The sequence below is a fragment of the Balaenoptera physalus genome (assembly GCF_965194825.1).
Source record: "Balaenoptera physalus genome assembly, contig: SUPER_7_unloc_4, whole genome shotgun sequence".
Classification (NCBI taxonomy): Eukaryota; Metazoa; Chordata; class Mammalia; order Artiodactyla; family Balaenopteridae; genus Balaenoptera; species Balaenoptera physalus.
In genome coordinates, this window is record NW_028126531.1 from 508,722 (window position 1) to 527,395 (window position 18,674).

The following is an 18,674-nucleotide window of genomic DNA, read 5'->3' on the forward strand; positions in this document are numbered from 1 at the left end:
TCCTACCACAATTTTTGTTTCCCAAAATAAATGTTTCTTCTCATGAGAGGTGGTGGCCTCTGTCTGTGCCCTGCTGGGGGGAAGGGAAGGGATCAGGGTCCACTCTTCCCAGGTGCCTGCTTTGGCTTCCAGATGGGATGGGGCCATGGAGGGAGGTTGATCCCAGCGTGGAATACCCATCCTCACCTCAATTCCCTCACTGCATTTAAGTTTCCATAATAGCAGCATTACAGAAACAAGCAACAGCATTCAGGACGTGTCAAGGTGAACTAAACCTAAAGACCTCCCCCTTCTCAGGAACCGGCTCAGTCCTCTCCTGCTCTCTCTCTACCTTGAACTTGTGGGACTGTAGGGGAGGGGTCTGCAGAGGCTGAAATTCCCCTCAGGCTCCAGAAAGTGTCAGAGACAAGTTCACATGTCAGAATAAGGAGAGGAGTTTGGGGGCAGTGCTAGCCCAGAGTCCAGACGTGGCAGAAACCTTGCCCCCATGTCTTGGTGGGGATAGATGATGCCTGCCCTGGAAGCTCCTCCTCTCCCCGATGGAGCTGGGATTGAGGTGGGCCGGGAGCGTCACGCGTCCTCTGTCCTTCTCACACTCTGGAGCAGCGGTGAGGAGGAGGACCGCGCACTCCCAGGTCTGAGGGTGTGAGGTGACGAGCATGGAGGCCGCCGAGGGCCGTCCACCCCTGCCCCGGAGGAGAGGACAGCCCTACTCACAGTGCTCCCCGCCCCCTGGGGAACGAGCAGGGGTGTGACTGTGTGTGCAGTCACCTCACTGTCTGTCATGTGCCCCGAGGGTGGGATGCAGGGGAAGGAGGCAAGTGGCAGAGGCGCCCATAAATGGCGCAGTGACCAGGGAGCCCCTGGCGTCCCACCACCGTGTACAGGCCCAGAGAAAAGAAGTCAGGGGCCAGCGGCTTATGGTGGCCCCAGCCCAGACTCTCCCCCTACTCCAGCTCCCAGAGCCCAGACAGAGGGAAGGCCCCTGGAGCTCCTCCACAGAGGGCCAGGCTCCCAGAGGCCGTGGAGCCCCCAAGCAGGGAAGGTTCACTTCCCCACAATGTATTTAATCAACTTTCACAGGACTGGGAGCTCACGACAGACTCGCGGTCTGTGACCTTTACCTACACGCGTGGCCCAAGGAGGCCCCCAGGGGATAAGTGGGACTTAACAGGCTCAGGGACTGTGCTGGGGTCGTAGCAAGTCTCACCTGCTGTCAGCCTTGCTCACCCCACAGCCTGGAGGGGGAAGAGGCCAGCAGACAGGATGTGTCACCCAGCGGGCGGGAAGTGACCTGCGGAGAACGAGGGTGCCGTCAGCTTTCCTCCCCGGCCCGTCCACACGGGAAACCAGGGAGACAGGAGCAATTCTACAGAGCAATCGGGGGCTCTGTGTCACAGTCACTCCCGTGCTGCAGAGTTCTGCTCCAGAGGGTCCCCTGATCCAGGTGACAGCTTGAATGGCCCTGCCCTACGCCTGTCAGGACCCCAACATGCGGGACCAGGACCTGCTGAGGGGGAGCGGCCACAGGCCTGCTTGTGCTGTGGTTTCTCCCTGGAGCCAGGTCTCACCTCTGGGCCCCCTCCTCCGGGGCAGACACAGCACTGGGGGCACAGCCAGGGGCCCTGGGAGGGGCTGGGACCCAGAGCACAGAACAACTTCCAGAGCTCAGGAGAGGCTGGCACAGAGCGGGGCCCCTGAGCCTGACTGCTGCCGGGTCCTCTCAGGGGCACCAAGAGGTGAGTGCTGGGTTTGAGGGTGCTGGACGCCCAAGGCACCTGTCGGGAGAAGTGACACAGAGGGACAGTGACAAACAGCAAGAAACAAGAAGCTGCAAGTCCCTTTGCCCTTCTCCTTCTGTGCGGTGCAGAAAGGCCAGCAATGGAGGGCCCCCCACTAAGAGTCCCCACAGGGGGACCCACACTGACCCCACACGGGGACCCACACTGACCCCACACGGGGACCCACACTCACACGGGGACCCACACTGACCCCACACGGGGACCCACACTCACCCCACACGGGGACCCACACTGATTCCACACGGGGACCCACACTCACCCCACACGGGGACCCACACTGATTCCACACGGGGACCCACACTGGTTCCACACGGGGACCCACACTCACCCCACACAGGGACCTCTCAGAGATAATACATAGACTTCACAGAGACCTCTCACAGGAGCCTTATACAGAGCCCTCGTTGAGAAGAGAAATCTCAAGGCACCTGCACACAGTTCCATGCAGTCCACACACAGGCGCCCAGCGCCCCAGCAAGACCACAGAGACCCTTCAAACAGTGGCCTGACACCCACTCAAATGAGCCTGAGCCACCAGCCGGCTCTGAATGGATCCCAAGCCATGTAGCAAACTGAAGGTGCAGGAGGAGATCAGTACCAGTGCCCCCAGAGAAAATTCTTGTGTAGTTTTTAATTACTTCTGAAAAAGAAGAATTACAGATTCCCCATGAAAACCCGCAAAATCCTTTCCTTCACAGGTTTTAGTTTGCTTGAGCTCTGACTCACAGTTGAAAGAATGACAGACTTTGAAAAGAAGCAAAACTCTGCCAGCATCTAATGAGGGAAAAATCTTTGTCCAATTTTAAATATCGTTCAGTCAAATGGCATCAGGGGGTCACATGCTTTGTTTTGCTGGGGACAAGTTCCTGCACTCAAAGTGACTTCTCTCCTTTGGAAACATGATGTAGAGAGGCCTACAGCAAGTGGGATCCATGGTGAAATGAACCAGCAAAGAGGCATCTAACCCCTACTTCCTAGCTGTGCAAATGGCGTGGGATTTCGCACAGAATAGCTTGTGTCAGGTTTGTGAGGTTTGCTTTATTTTTCAATGAAGTGAGCCACCTTATCAGACACACGAAGCTTATTCACAAATGTGACAGATTTTTGGCAATATCTCTATTACATTATCTGGCATATTTGTACTTAACTGCCTAATATTAAATGATATTGTTTATTTTACTCCTTTTAAAATACAGTAGTACAGTCAAGATGGTTGTATGGTATGCGTGTCTCTAGAACGTGAAAAAATCCTAATGTTCACCTGTGATAACTTAAACTTCTGAACCATTTAGAAGAATTCATATTTTATATAATTATAAGAAACGTGCATTTTCCAAGACTCAGGAAATTTATATTTTATTTATTTATTATAGGGCTACAAAAAGGATACATTGCTTAAAAGAATTTTGAAATCTTAGAAAATATGTCACTTAATTGGTGCTTGAAATATATATTACCTCATATCGCTTGGGAATTGGCATTTTAACATCTGTTAAAGAAAGTATATCTTTAATCAGCATTTCTATTATAATAATAATAGAGGTCTCACTGTCTGCCTAATACTTTCCAAATTGTGCACTCAGTTGAGACTACATATTTCTCATTGGTCATAAATTCTGTTGCCCTTTACATGGTAAAAACTGGATAATGTACAGATGTCAAGTATTATGTCCGGTTAAGTCTCTCAGGTCACTCTGTGGGGTAACAGTGTCATGGTCCTTTCTCTCAAAAGAGAGGAGTGAGCTGATGTGAGGGCCCTGTGTATTTTCTTTAATTAAGAAAAACAAATATTCAGGCTGTAAAATATTTTACAAAATCATAGCTATTAATTTTTTGAAATGTGCTCCCTTTGTGACATTTTCTTATGTTACTGAATCACAGAACTTTGGAAAGTAGCCACAGATGTCCTCTAATAGCCAATCAACAGTATTTACTAACTAGACTAGCTCGTCGTTTTCCTATAGATACCCACAACTACAACATCTCACATTCATGAAAATGACACTCTCTTCTTGGAAGTTTAAGCCAATATTTCTAAACCATGTGTTTGAGATAAAACTAAATTCTAGTAAGAGGCATTATAAAATAATGTAATTCCCAACAAAATACATGAGGATTTAGGAAATACTGTCATCTTTCACAGGAAAACACAGTTGTCTCATCTCATCCTGATAACAAGAAATTTGAGTGACACAGCTCTTTGGTCTAAGCATTTGTGTGTGTGTGTGTGTGTGTGCTTTAGCTGGTCCTCTGGATGGGATGCATTAACATTCTTTTTTTAAGATTTGTGGGCTAGAATATTTTTACATAAGTGATGCATAGGATATGCGGTTTATAAATTAGGCTCTATGGCCATTCTCATCCCTCATGGAATGGAACATGAGGGTAAACAGAACAACCGGCACAAAGTTTCTGGAAAAACCATTACATTTCCTTGAATTTTCCCAGTAGAAGAAAAAAAGGTGGGGACTTCAGGTAGGCAGCTGAGATACATTTGCCCCACAAATAAGTACATAAATTTTAGTCTATTAAAACTGGAAGGACTCCCCCAAAGCTATCTGATGAAAGGATTTGCAAAGAGTAGATCAAGAAGGACAGGCAGGTCTAGGGTCTGCTGGCCACGGCCAGGATACCACCTAAAAGATTTGTCCATAATTGAAGGAGGAACTACAACTTGGCCAAAGTGATGGGTGCTGCTCCTTCCCTCTAGTTACTCCTAGATGACCCTGCCTTTCACCACCCTACATCCTATAGCCCTCCTGCGTTGTCTGTCTGGGGACTTACTGCGGACTTTAGATGAAGGAGATTAGGCGAGGAAGAAGAAGAGGAGAAGGAGGAGAGCAGGAGTGGGGAGGGAACAGGAGAAGGAGGATGATGAAGGAAAGTCATTACCAAAAAATGACTGTGGCCTCTTCTGTAGTCTGGTCACCTAATGAACAAATGGGGACCCTGAGACAGAGAGGGATTCCCCAAACCATACAGATACTCGCTTTCCACAACTGACGCAGACCAAATGCTTCCTCTGCTACATCATATAACCTGTGTGAAAGAATCCTTTTCATAGATCATCCAGATGATAAACCTAGTGTAAATTATTTCCACCACCACGAGGTTATGGCACGTATTACTGTTTTAGCAAAAAAAAAAAAAAAAAAAAAATTCATTGTGCCACTTAAAGTATTTAAGAGTATACTACCCTTCTTTGATAACAGTCTGTTATTTTTCATCATAACATGGCTTAAAAGGAAAAGAATAACAAGAGAAAGAAACTTCCAGGAAAAACAATGCAATGTAGTGTGATCCACATCCACTTCTCTGGATAGAACTCCATCATGAAAAACATTAACTCTCTGAATCTTGAATCCACCTGCAATTCAAGGTCATCCATGCAGATTTTGAGAGTTGAAGGCAAAAGTACACAAAATCCAGTTCCTGGAAATACCATCCCTGCTTTGCCCCCATGTCCCCACACACCCCCTCACCTGAGCAGCATGGAGTTTCACTAAGAGACTTCTTGATGGGGAAGCCCGCCAGTCAGAGTGGACAAGACAGTATGCTAGGAGGCAGGAAGAAAATGTTAGAACTTCCATTTGCATTCCTCCTCATCTCATTCTTTTAAAATTCCTATATCTGTATAATCTTTGTCTTGCATATAAATTACGGAACCATAGAACATGCATTTAATTTGCAAATGCATAAATATACACACTGGATCTTCATGCTCAGAAAACTTTTTACTGAGTAGGAGAAGGATAGAAATGTTGGAGAACACTGACATGAACCAGATTCCTGGCCTTTTCTAAGGAATCAAACCAGAATCCAAAACAGCCATGGGCTCTGGGCTCTGTCAGGCAAAGCACATGTGTGTGGCCTGTCCAGGGAGAAGGAGAACCATGAATAAACTCTAGAATATCTGTTTCACCAAACTCTGAAACTCAAAGGGACCCCGTCAGCCCTGAGTTTCACCTTGTAGGCAGAGGGCAGATAACACAGGTAAGTGAACCATTCTCCCCCCACTTGCCTGCAAACACCATGCAGCTGTGGATTGGTAGGGACCCCAAGTCTGTAGTAAGAGCACAGATCCAGTTAGAATACAGTGCAGGAACTTCCAGACCTTCCAGCAGCATCAGAGCTGCAGGGGGAATGTGTGAGGGTGTAGAAGCAAGGGGGACCTCAGGCAGCATCTAGCAGAGATTGGTGAACAGCAGCACACACCATACCCAGGAGAATGGCTTTTAGTTAAGAATGCAGTGGTTTGCGTTTACATTAGATTGTTGAAAGCATCCTGTTGCTTTCGAGGCAAAATTCTGAAGGCAGTAGTTTTATTTACTAATTTAAAAAACAGGTTTTACATATAGAAAATCCACTGGAAGGTGTTTTGGATCAGGTAAACAGTTCTGAAGAAAGAAAAGAAAAATGGACTCATTAAGTCAAATTTATGGATATAGTGACTTGACTAGTAAGCAGGAGAGTAAAAATATTAGACAAACTTAAACATCAGATCAATATACCTAGGGTGCACAAACACTGATCACACTCACAAGCTGGCATATTGAGAAAGGGTCTCAGCTATTAGGCCAAGCAACTGCTGTGATCCAGCTTAAGCACAGGCAGATCGGATACACTTTCTCCCAATTCAGGGGTTTTAAGCTAAGATGAGGGGAGTTTAGTCAGTAATGAAGTTTTAGTGAAAGCAGCATCGGTAGTTGTCAGCACTTGCCATTGGAAGATAATGTGTGAACAGCAAGTTGAGAAAGAGAAGTATTTCAGTTTTGATGCCAAAACCAATCACTTGAACACATTACTAGATGTAGAAAATGGACTTAAGAGTCTATACTGGTCGATCCACTGCACACTGTCTACATTACCCAGTAATCTTCAGTAGTTGTCAGTATTTCACACACTCTGATCTCTAACACAGCGGGAAGGTCAGATATACTTGTCAAGGTCAAGCTGGATGTCAGTGAAGGACTCAGTGAAAGTGTGAAAATCTTGCAACTTGCTCTCAGATAGATGACCATCAAATGAAACATTTCATGATATGATATATAATAAATGATATATACTATGACATGACATGATTAATGTATCAATACACAAAGGAATGGTAAAAAATACTGATTGATATGATATGATATGACATATAATACAAAATATATGATATGATATGACATGATTGATTTATCAATACAAAAAGGAATGGTAAAAAAAATACTATACATTACAAACTTGAAAAAAGTGTTGCCTGATAATCTCTGGAGACATACTCTATTTTTAATTTCATCCCACATGGCTTCATGGGCTATCATGTCTACACTCTTTTTATTAGGGTAACATTTTTGCTTTTACTCAGTATATGGATAATTTAGCAGTGGTTAAATTTTTTTTATTAAAACACTTTGTATTCAAATTACGAGCAGACTTTATATACAGTTTATTTGTGCGTGTGGATGTCTTCTTTGTTTTATGTCATCCCACTCTGATATCATTTCACCAGTTTCCTACTGAATAGAGTTGGGGAGGTGTACTGATAAAAGAGATTTAAATCCTAAGCAAAGGGAATCAACGTGCCCAGGCTGAGAAAGTATTTAAGGGAAGATGGATGAACTGAAATCTTACTGGTGGTTTTCACATTTATGAATTTTTACTATATCAAAATATAACAAGTATAAAAAATGGGACTAGGGGAGCTAAGCAAATCTTAGAAAATAAATTCAAGCTACCAATGCACTTACTCTGTTAATCTGTTTGTCCTTCATACAAACAGATGTATGGGTTTGGCTAGAAGACCTGTACTTTTCCACTGATTTCTAAAATTCTAGAACGATGCCTTCCAATTGAAGCTAAATGCTTCCCCCATGCTTCATTTGTCTTGTGAGAGAAAAAAAAAAGAAGCAAAAACAACAACAGCCCTGATGATATCCAGAGGTAAGCCTGGACATAAATACCAAAAGGTATCACAGAATACCAATGCCAAGCAAGATTACTCTGAGATAATGATGAAGTGAGATAAAGTGAAGGCAATTCACAACTGTTTTCTAAGTACAGAAAAAGAAGTCACTGTGCCATCCCCCCAAAATACCAAACACTCCATTCTCTTGGTTAAAATGAGTGACATCTACTTTGTTTCCAGTAATGGCTTTATTTTGACTATAGTCTTCCCTCTTGTAGCTAAAATTTATTGAGATGAATTATAGAATTGCCTTGGCTTTCAGCATCCAATTTAAAGTGGCCCATCACTTTCAGACCCTCTCCCAAGTCACCCAACTAAAGCCCAAATCTTGTAGTAGCTCTTTTCTAACACCCTCTTACTGAGACACCCCAGGATTCCCCATGGTGTGTGTCTTCCCTCACTGCCATGAGTAATAAATCCAACTTGTTCTAGACTAAACTGGTTCCCAGGTGTGTTCCTGGTTGTTTTGGCTGGAGAACATAGACGTTGGAATGATCTCATCCTAACCAGCTAACTCTGGCACCCCGTGGAGAACACCCCCATTCTTCAGCCCTTTCACTAAACACTGCTTACTCCAGAAAGCCTTCTCTACTGCCCCAATGAGGACTGGTCCCCTGTGCTGTGTTGCCTAGACCACTTTGCACTTCTCCCCTGTGACAACTACTGCATATCTTTTTTTTTTTTTAACATCTTTATTGGAGTATAATTGCTTTACAATGGTGTGTTAGTTTCTGCTTTATAACAAAGTGTATCAGTTATACATATACATATGTTCCCATATCTCTTCCCTCTTGTGTCTCCCTCCCTCTCACCCTCCCTATCCCACCCCTCTATGTGGTCACAAAGCACCGAGCTGATCTCCCTGTGCTATGCGGCTGCTTCCCACTAGCTATCTATTTTACATTTGGTATTGTATATATGTCCATGCCACTCTCTCACTTTGTCACAGCTTACCCTTCCCCCTCCCCATATCCTCAAGTCCATTCTCTAGTAGGTCTGTGTCTTTATTCCCGTCCTGCCCCTAAGTTCTTCATGACCTTTTTTTTTTTTTTTTCTTAGATTCCATATATACGTGTTAGCATACGGTATTTGTTTTTCTCTTTCTGACTTACTTCACTCTGTATGACAGACTCTAGGTCCATCCACCTCACTACACTGAAAGCTCCTTGCAGGCAAGAGAGAGGAGTGAAGCATGTCTGACCACATTGCCAGTACTTACTCTAGTCCCTGATGAAAAGTGTTTATTAAAAGTTTGTTAATTAATGGACACAAGAATTAAAGTTTTCTAACTTACCTTCTGTATAAATCACAGGAGTGTAATGACATCTCTCAAGTAGCCAATATATTTTGAGAAGAATCTGTAAGAATAAAACAGCATTAAAAATTGATGTTTAATAGGGCAAAGAAAATTCCCAATTATTGAATTTATCATTTATTTTATATTTCAAATATGGATATCCTTGTAGGTTTTGAAATTTTTCATTGTGAAATTTAGGTGTTCACAGAATATGGATTAAAAAGCAAATTTACTTCGAGGTATTGTTTCTATTTTGACACAAAGTCATAAAAAAAAAACTATTACCAAAGAAGATGTTTAAAATAATTTAAATATGTGACTTGTAACAGCTACATATATTGTAAATCTACTGTTCTAAAAATAAGGAGCAATTAGCCCTTGTTTACTTTAACATTTAATATGCTGAACAGTCTGGAGAACCATTTATTTACTAACAAATATATGTAAAATAGGGTAGTGAAAAACAACTCCGTGTGCTTTTTTGACTGTTTGAAAATTATATTTGAATTATTGAAAAAACTGAAAATGTTTCAAAACATCATTTGAAAGATGTGTAAGAGAGAGGATAGGAAAATATGCCTGCATATTTATTGCCTAACAATTTAAATTACAAATATGGAGAGTACAAACTTTCAGTTATAAGATGAGTAGTTCTAGAAATTTCATGTACAGCATGGTGACTATAGTTAATAATAATGTACTGTATACTTGAAGTTTTCTAGAAGAATAGATCTCAAGTGTTCTCACCACACACACAGACACACAGGCACACACGCACACAAAAGATAACTATGGGAAATAATGAATATGTAAATTAGCTTGATTATGGTATGATTTCCTGATTTCACTTTGTGAAATGATTGTGGAATCATTTTCACAATGTGTATGTAGATCAAAACATTATATTGTACAACCTAAAAATATACAATTTTTATTTGTCAATCATACTTCAATAAAGCTGGAAAAAATACACAGACGTATATATAGATATATACATGTATACATATATATGTTTTGTGTATGTATATATGCACATACATATGTGTGCGTTTTAGCATCCTTAAATTTGCATTACCTATTCCAGTTTTTGCTGGAAAATACTATTTTTATTGTTCCACAAAACATAGCACACCAAGGTTGATCAGCAGATTTGAATCCCAAGTAACTGTCCTCTCTCTCCAGCAGTTTCTGACAGGTTTGCCTGTCTTTGGGTTTGGTGAATTCCCTCCCTGCTCTCACCTCCACTGGCAGAATCCCCAGCTTACCCCGACCCTCTAGTTACAGCCCTAATCCTCCAAAAATTTCATGAACATAAAGAAAGGTTTCTCCTCAGGAAAACACTGCATGGCTCTACTGTTGACCAACTATGGGTTTATAATATGATCAATTCATGTGATTTGTCTATAAACCTGGAAGGGCAAATTGAATACATTTTATTTTTTCTCAGAATAAGTGAAGGTACACATCAATCTACAATTGAAAATAAAATTTCATTAAAATGTACTTAAAAAAGAACTCCTTGCCTAGCCCTAGATCCCAGAGGTTTTCTCCCAGGATTTCTTCTAAAAGTTTTATAGTATTATATTTTATATTTAATTTTGTGATCCATTTTTGAGTTAATTAGTGTGAAAGGGGTGAAGTTTGGGTTGAGTTTTTTTAGCCTGTGGACATCCGTTTTCTCCAGCATCATTTGTTAAAAAGACTAGGCTTCCTCTCTCAGAACGAAATTAGTAAAGTGAAAAAAAAAATGAAACATAAAACTGAAAGTGAAGATTTTTATTCTTTGTAAAAAAGTTTTAATATCTCTCCGTTAATAAACAAATAACAATTTATGGATAGAGTTATGTTAAACAATAATTTTTCAATTGAATCATGCTCAAAATCAACCCACCAAGTTTGAGAAAAAGACCTCGTTAACTGAACCGCTATGGAGACCAGCACAACTCCCAGGTATATTGGTGAATTTGAGAGAGAACTTGATAGCACATGGCCGCAGTTTACTTGGCTGAGTGCCACCTGCATAGGCACAAATGACCCAGTTCTGAAACTCATCTGGCTCCTGAGCAAACGAAATGTAAAGGACTATGTATTAGTTTCCTGTTGATGCATAACAGATTACCACAAGCTAAGTGGCTTCAAATAACACCCATTTATTAACGTATAGTTTACAGCAGGCTGGATTCAATGGTCAGGGTATCATAAGGCTGAGAGGAAGGTGTTAGCAAGGCAGATTCCTTGTCTGGAGGCTCTAGGAAGACATCTGCCTCTAGGCTCATTTAGGTTGTTATACGGTTCCTTGCTGTTGGAAGTGTTAGGTCCCTTATTTTCTGGCTGTCACCCAGAGTCCTTTCTCAGCATCTTAAGACCACCCACATTCCTTTTCATGTGTTTTCCTCTGCCTTCAAGCCAGCAATGATCTATCAAGTCACCTTGTACATCAAATCTCTCTGACCTTCTCTTCTGCTGCCAGATGGAGCAAACTCTGTACGCAAAGTGCTTACCTGATTGGGTCCAGTCCACCTGGATAAACTCTATGTATTAAGATCAATCCATTCAGTTTTAACTACAACTGCAAATTCTCTTCACAGCAGTATCCAGATTAGTGTTTGAATGAAGAATCAGAGAACAGGAATCTTGGAAGACCAGGTTTAGAAATCTTCCTACTATAAGCCTGTAATGAGTTAAGTGCATTTAAGCCCTTCTGGGATTTCCCAGAGGGGTCTTGTAGTTGATGATGAAACATTCTAGTTAGTTACCATGTGATATTTACACATTAATCCTCTACATCTTCCTGGAACCTGCGATGTCCTCCAGCTCTTCCACATTCATCAGGTTCCATAAAGTTCCTCAAAGGCACTACAATCCTCACCTGGTGTGGCCGAAAATTCCACCAGTGGCAAAGCAGATTCCTTGAGGCGCCCCTTGATGAGGGGCAGGAGAGAGGACATGGTCTTCTTTTCTGCTTTGGTTTACAAAATTTAAAGACGTATCAAAATTTCAGAGCTTTTGTTGACAGTTTTTTTGTTTTCACGTCTAACTCTTTGTCCTCTCCTCCATGGGACTCAGGCATCAATGAATGGACCTGGTCCAGGTGATGAATCTAACTAACAGGAACAACCAGGATTTGACCCGGACCAGACCTCCTCTAAGATGTCTAAGTTTTGGTCTCACTTTAACTCACGACCAATAACTTCACAAGGGCCCTCATTGTTGCCCAACAATTCTAACATATTCCTTTGTCCGTTCACTCTCTCATGCTCCTAAATTATTTCATACTTCACATCTTCTCTTTCTGAAAACTTCCCAAGTCTCCTCCTCAGTGACCACCCTCAGCTGATGACTTGCTTCTGCTGACTAAAAACAATTGCACAGCGTGAGAGTTGTGAGTTAAGTTTTATCTGGGGCAAAATGAGGACTATAGCCTGGGAAACAGCATATCGAATAGCTCTGAGAAAGTGCTCCAAAGAGGAAGTGGAGAAGGTCAGTATATATGTGATTTTGGTGAAGGGGGAGTACATGCAATCAAGCAGATATTTTTTGCAGAAGGTTCTGCTAGTTTCGTGAAGGTTACTGCTAGTCATGAGGAGCAGACATCACCATGAAGAATTTTTTAGTGCTTTTCTAAATATGAGGAGATGCAAGAATTGGGCTCATAAAATCATCTCCTGAAAATATCTAACTGTCTAAGGACCTGTTCTGCCAGTTTTTTCCAGAGCACAGAGTGCCTCATTTCTGATCTCCACCCTGAATTCCTTTCAGGGGGTGTTGAAGGTCAGCAGATGCAGTGGCTCATAATTTAATTTTTGTAGAGGTAGATGGCAAGTGCCAATTTGTATGTGACATTTCCATAGGCCTGAGAAGACAGAAGCAATCGGAAGGCAACTTCCCTATTTTCCCCACATCTGCCCACCTACAGGCCATTGTGTCCATGCACCCTGCCTTCCCTCCTGACACAGTGGATTCACCGTCCATGCCCCGTTCAGAGACCAAACCTTCCACTTTGCACCAGAATCTATCTACTCTCTCCAACAAAAAGATACAAGGCAGTATACTGCCCCAGATATTCAACACCACCACCTCATGAATAAACAATAAAAATTTTATTTAATCATTACAATCAGCATACAATGGTACCATACTTTTTGCATCTTAAAAAATAAATACATAATACCTCTTTTGACCTCCATATCCACCTCTAAATACTCTCCATTTCTCTTCTCCAACTTACATATATACTTGAAATTTTCTTTTTTTAAATTGAGGTACAATTGACATAGAACATTATATTAGTTTTAAGTATACAACATAATGATTCAATATTTACATATATTGCAAAATGATCACCACAACAGATCTAGTTAGCATCCATCACCATACACAAGAATTTTTTCTTGTGATGAGAACTTTTTTTTTTTTAATTTATTTTCTTTTGGCTGTGCTGGGTCTTTGTTGCTGCATGTGGGCTTTCTCTAGTTGCAGCAGGCAGGGGCTTCTCATTGCGGTGGCTTCTCTTGTTGTGGAGCACGGGCTCTAGGCACGTGGGCTTCAGTAGTTGCAGCATGTGGGCTCAGTGGTTGTGGCACATGGGCCCTAGAGCGCGCAGGCTTCAGTAGTTGCAGCACGTGGGCTCTAGGGCACACGGGCTCAGTAGTTGTGGCTCACTGGCTTAGTTGCTCCAAGGCACGTGGGATCTTCCCGGACCAGGGATTGAACCCATGTCCCCTGCATTGACAGGCGGATTCTTAACCACTGCGCCACCAGGGAAGTCCTGATGAGAACTTTTAAGATCTACTCTCTTAGCAACTTTCAAATACGCAGTACAGTATTATTAACTGTAGTCACCATGCTGTACATTACATCCCTATGACTTAATTATTTTATAGCTGAAAATAAATTTTATTTTAAATGAATTTTATTTTATAGCAGATGCAAACTATTATATACAGGATGGATAAACAACAAGGTCCTACTGTATAGCACAGGGAACTATACCCAAGCACAGGGAACTATATCCAATCTCCTGGGATAAACCATCATGGAAAATAATATTTTTAAAAATGTCTCTATGTGTATAACTGAGTCACTTTGCTGTACAACAGAGATTGGCACAACATTGTACATCAACTAGACCACAATTAAATAAATAAATAAATAAATAAATAGGATGGCAAAGAGTAGAAATCAATCAGTCTCCTTCCTTTATTTTTAAAAGTAAGCATGCTGTTATGTTAAACAAAATTCAAAATTGAAATTATGTAAAAATTTCTACAGAATTCATTCTGCAGAAGCGGCTGAGGAAATAACAAGCATGGCAGCCATAGCAATACAATAAAATATGAGTCCTATGGGACCACAGAGCTCTTGCTATCATTAGCAGTTGAATAGAAGTGGAGAGTCAACATCAAATAGCAGCTACCTGGATCTGTAATAGCTAAAATAATACTCATATGATTATAAATATAAATATCACAGGGGAGAGAAATGGGCGTGGGTTTAATAAATTGAAATTCAAGTATAATTCCAGAATGAAAACCAATTCCTTAGGACTGATTATGGCAAGATAGTTGTACTTTATATACTTTATCTTTTGGTACATTATTAGAAACTTGTGCAAACATCAGAGCACCTTATTACTTTTCCAGCACAAGAATTATTGATTATAAGAGACACCATTAATACTTTAAGAGGACTAAAAGAGGAAAAGTAAATACTAGATTAAATATGCACTTTAATTTTAAAATTCATACTGACTAGTAAGTATGAAATAGTAAGTATGAAGAACATGTCTAACCACTGAAGGATCACAGCAACAGTCTCAACATACTGATTAGTAATTAGACTATTTTAGTAGCTTCAGTCAGGGTGAATACCACATTACAAAAGGCACATTAATGAACAAATGTAGCTCTAGAGGAAAACAAACAGGAGATGAGGATTCTGAAAATTTTTCCTTAGAACTCAATGGCCATGTCTAAGATTGGCTGAGAGTATAAGACCTAAAGGAGGAGTAGTAACATATGGAAGTAAGATCCAACTAGCTAAGAAAAGATAGGTGAATACCACGGACATTGGTTTTCAAAGAGGGATGTTTGTAATGAACCCAGACTCTCCTGGTCTGCCTGGAGCCCTCTCAGCAGAGTTGGACAACACTTGCAGGATGCTATACAAAACAACATCTGTGGCACAGAAAGTTTAACTAGAGGACTGACATGTGTGTGACCAGAGGACATGCATTTAAGAGGGACTTTAAGGATATCTAGTGTGACTCCACAATTCCACGGATGAGTTAACCAAGGCCCAAGGAAGAGAATAATAATGCAGTTGATAAGTAGCTGGGCTTGGTCTAATCCAACTTTGCAAATTTAGTGATAAGACTAAAATTCTAGAGGGTCACCACTTTTCATTCTGAGAGCCTTGAATTTCAAACTCAGAGCTGTTTTTTCTCAGGAGATGGGTTCTCAGGCAGCTGCTTCCTGAAGAACATACACTGCTAATAAAAGACTAATACACAATTAAACATTCTAGCAGTCCTCATTTATTTGGCTTACATCCTCATATTCCCCTTTAATATTTTTAGACACTATCAAGGTTTACAATCCTAATCCAGTATAAACTGTAAACACACACATATACATACACAGACAGGAAGTTTCTTTCAGAAGTTTCGTAATTTTCTACGGTCTTTATTACAAAACTGTATCCCATGAAGTGCACAGCTTGGGAAGTCAACGGCATTTCCTTTCTAAATCCCTCTTTGTTAAGTCATGCCTTTAAGTGCACTTATAGCACCAAACTCAGGGCTATTAAAGGCAAATTGATAATTTTTCACGCTGAAATCTATCTATACTTACCCACCCATTTTTACCATGGTGGTACTCTCCAAAACTTTGAAGTCACTCAAGCTGATTTTTCCCAGAAGGAACTCATTCTATTAGTAAATGTTAATGCCAAGAATATAGATAATCACAACAAAAAGAATAAAATACCTAGGAATAAACCTACCTAAGGAGGCAAAAGACCTGTACTCAGGAAACTGTAAGATACTGATGAAATAAATCAAAGATGACACAAACAGATGGAGAGATGTACCATGTTCTTGGATTGGAAGAAGAAATATTGTGAAAATGACTATACTACCCAAAGCAATCTACAGATTCAATGCAATCCCTATCAAATTACCAATGGCATTTTTTACAGAACTAGAACAAAAAATCTTAAAATTTGTATGGAGACAAAAAAGACCCCAAATAGCCAAAGCAGTCTTGAGGGAAAAATACGGAGCTGGAGGAATCAGACTCTCTGACTTCAGACTATACTACAAAGCTACAGTCATCAAGACAATATGATACTGGCACAAAAACAGAAATACAGATCAATGGAACAAGATAGGAAGCCCAGAGATAAACCCACGCACCTATGGTCAACTAGTCTATGACAAAGGAGGCAAGGATATACAGTGGAGAAAAGACAGCCTCTTCAATAAGTGGTGTTGGGAAAACTGGACAGCTACATGTAAAAGAATGAAATTACAACACTTCCTAACACCATACACAAAAATAAACTCAAAATGGATTAAAGACCTAAATGTAAAACCAGACACTATAAAACCCTTAGAGGAAAACATAAGCAGAACACTTTTTGACATAAATCGCAGCAAGATCTTTTTTGATCCACCTCCTAGAGTTATGAAAATAAAAACAAAAATAAACAAATGGGACCTAATGAAACTTAAAAGCTTTTGCACAGCAAAGGAAACCATAAACAAAACAAAAGGACAACCCTCAGAATGGGAGAAAATATTTGCAAATGAAGCAATTGACAAGGGATTAATCTCCAAAATATACAAACAGCTCATGCAGCTCAATATCAAAAAAACAAATAACTCAATCAAAAAATGGGCAGAAGACCTAAACAGACATTTCTCCAAATAAGACATACAGATGGCCAAAAAGCACATAAAAAGATGCTCAACATCACTAATTATTAGAGAAATGCAAATCACAACTACAAAGAGGTATCACCTCACACTGGCCAGAATGGCTGTCATCAAAAACCTACAAACAATAAATGCTGGAGAGGGTGTGGAGAAAACGGAACCCTCCTACACTGTTGGTAGGAATGTAAACTGGTACAGCCACTATAGAAAACAGTATGGAGGTTCCTTAAAACACTAAAAATAGAGCTACAATATAATCCATCAATCCCCCTCCTGGGCATATACCCAGAGAAAACCATAATTTGAAAAGATATGTGCACCCCAATGTTTTTTGCAGCACTATTTACAATAGCCAGGACATGGAAGCAACCTAAATGTCCATCAACAAAGGAATGGATAAAGAAGATGTGATATATACACAATGGAATATTACTCAGCCATAAAAAAGAACAAAATAATGTCATTTGCAACAACATGGATGGACCTAGAGATTGTCATACTGAGTGAAGTAAGCCAGACACAGAAAGACAAATATCATATGATATCACTCACATGTGGAATCTAAATAAATGATACAAATGAGCTTATTTACAAAATATAAGTAGAGTCACAGATGTAGAAAACAAACTTGTGGTTACCAGGGGATAAGGGGGGGGGAGGAATAAATTGGGAGACTGGTATTGACATATACACACTATTATATATAAAAGAGATAACTAATAAGAACCTGCTGTGTAGCACATGGAATGCTACTCAATACTCTGTAATGGCCTATATGGGAAAAGAATCTTAAAAAAAAAAAAAAAGTGATACATGTATATATATAACTGATTCCCTTTGTTGTACACCTGAAACTAACACAACATTGTAAATCAACTATATTCCAATAAAAGATTTTAAAAAAGAACATAGGTAAATTGCTCTCCTCAAGAACCTTTATACTTTTTAAATTATTTCATACTGCATGACAGTTAGTAATAGCAAAGAAAAGTGATTTCAGTTACCCCACAAATTGGTACTATAGTGCCGTGAAGACACTTGATTGACTAGGATGTTAGTGCACTGTAATTTTCTGATTAATTAAAATATCTAGGTTTCTTAAAGTTATATATTTAATGTAGCCAATAAACGGGTGATAGACACTAAATTTAATAAAAGAGGAGAAAATCAGGATCTCCAATACAGGGAAACCAAAATGGTTTAAAAAGTTACCATGCATTACTATTAAGATTCAACCTCAAGGGAATGAAGTCAGGGAAGATAGTGAAGTTGGAAGCACCAAGAATTCATCTCTCTACCTGGACAGCAACTGTACTAGGAGAAACTATCAGAGGTGGATATTTTGGAACTTTGGAGTTTATTTGAACACTTGTAACTTCAAGGGGATAGCTTGGCTAGGACATTTTCATTAATTTTGGTTTATTTCAACCATTAGGGTGGTTGCAGCTACTCAGCCCCCTACCCCAGCCCCATACCAGACAGCTGTGAAGAACGTAACCCAAATTTCTGGAGCAGCTTCCTCTGGAGCCAGGGTGGCCAATAAGATCCTTGTCATCCACATGTAGGTTCTTCGTTCTAACTGTGAATTACTGCTCTCACTGCTGAAGTGTGGATATGGAGGCTGGCCACCAATGTTCCAACTTCCACCAGCTGAAGTAATTTCCAGGAGATTTAAAAGAGCCACCT

At 40.6% G+C, this 18,674-nt stretch overlaps 1 protein-coding gene across 3 annotated transcripts in view; it reads right to left on the reverse strand.

Moving 5' to 3' along the window:
• Positions 1-1,223: 1,223 nt before the first annotated feature.
• Positions 1,224-18,674, reverse strand: part of LOC309665292 (serine palmitoyltransferase 1-like) — a 97,791-nt gene continuing 80,340 nt past the window's right edge. Inside the window, exons 7-9 of one of the 3 annotated variants that reach the window (XR_014266304.1) lie at positions 9,050-9,113; positions 5,285-5,358; positions 1,224-1,294 (exon numbers count right to left, since the gene is read on the reverse strand). Coding sequence is in view for 2 of the 3 variants with exons in the window: in XM_082478924.1 (XP_082335050.1) it covers positions 9,062-9,113 (52 nt within the window). In the remaining variant the exon portion in view is untranslated. Of the gene's footprint in view, positions 1,295-4,942; positions 5,359-6,107; positions 6,200-9,049; positions 9,114-18,674 lie in introns of those variants that run through there. The other 2 variants (XM_082478924.1, XM_082478925.1) reach the window with 2 other exon arrangements.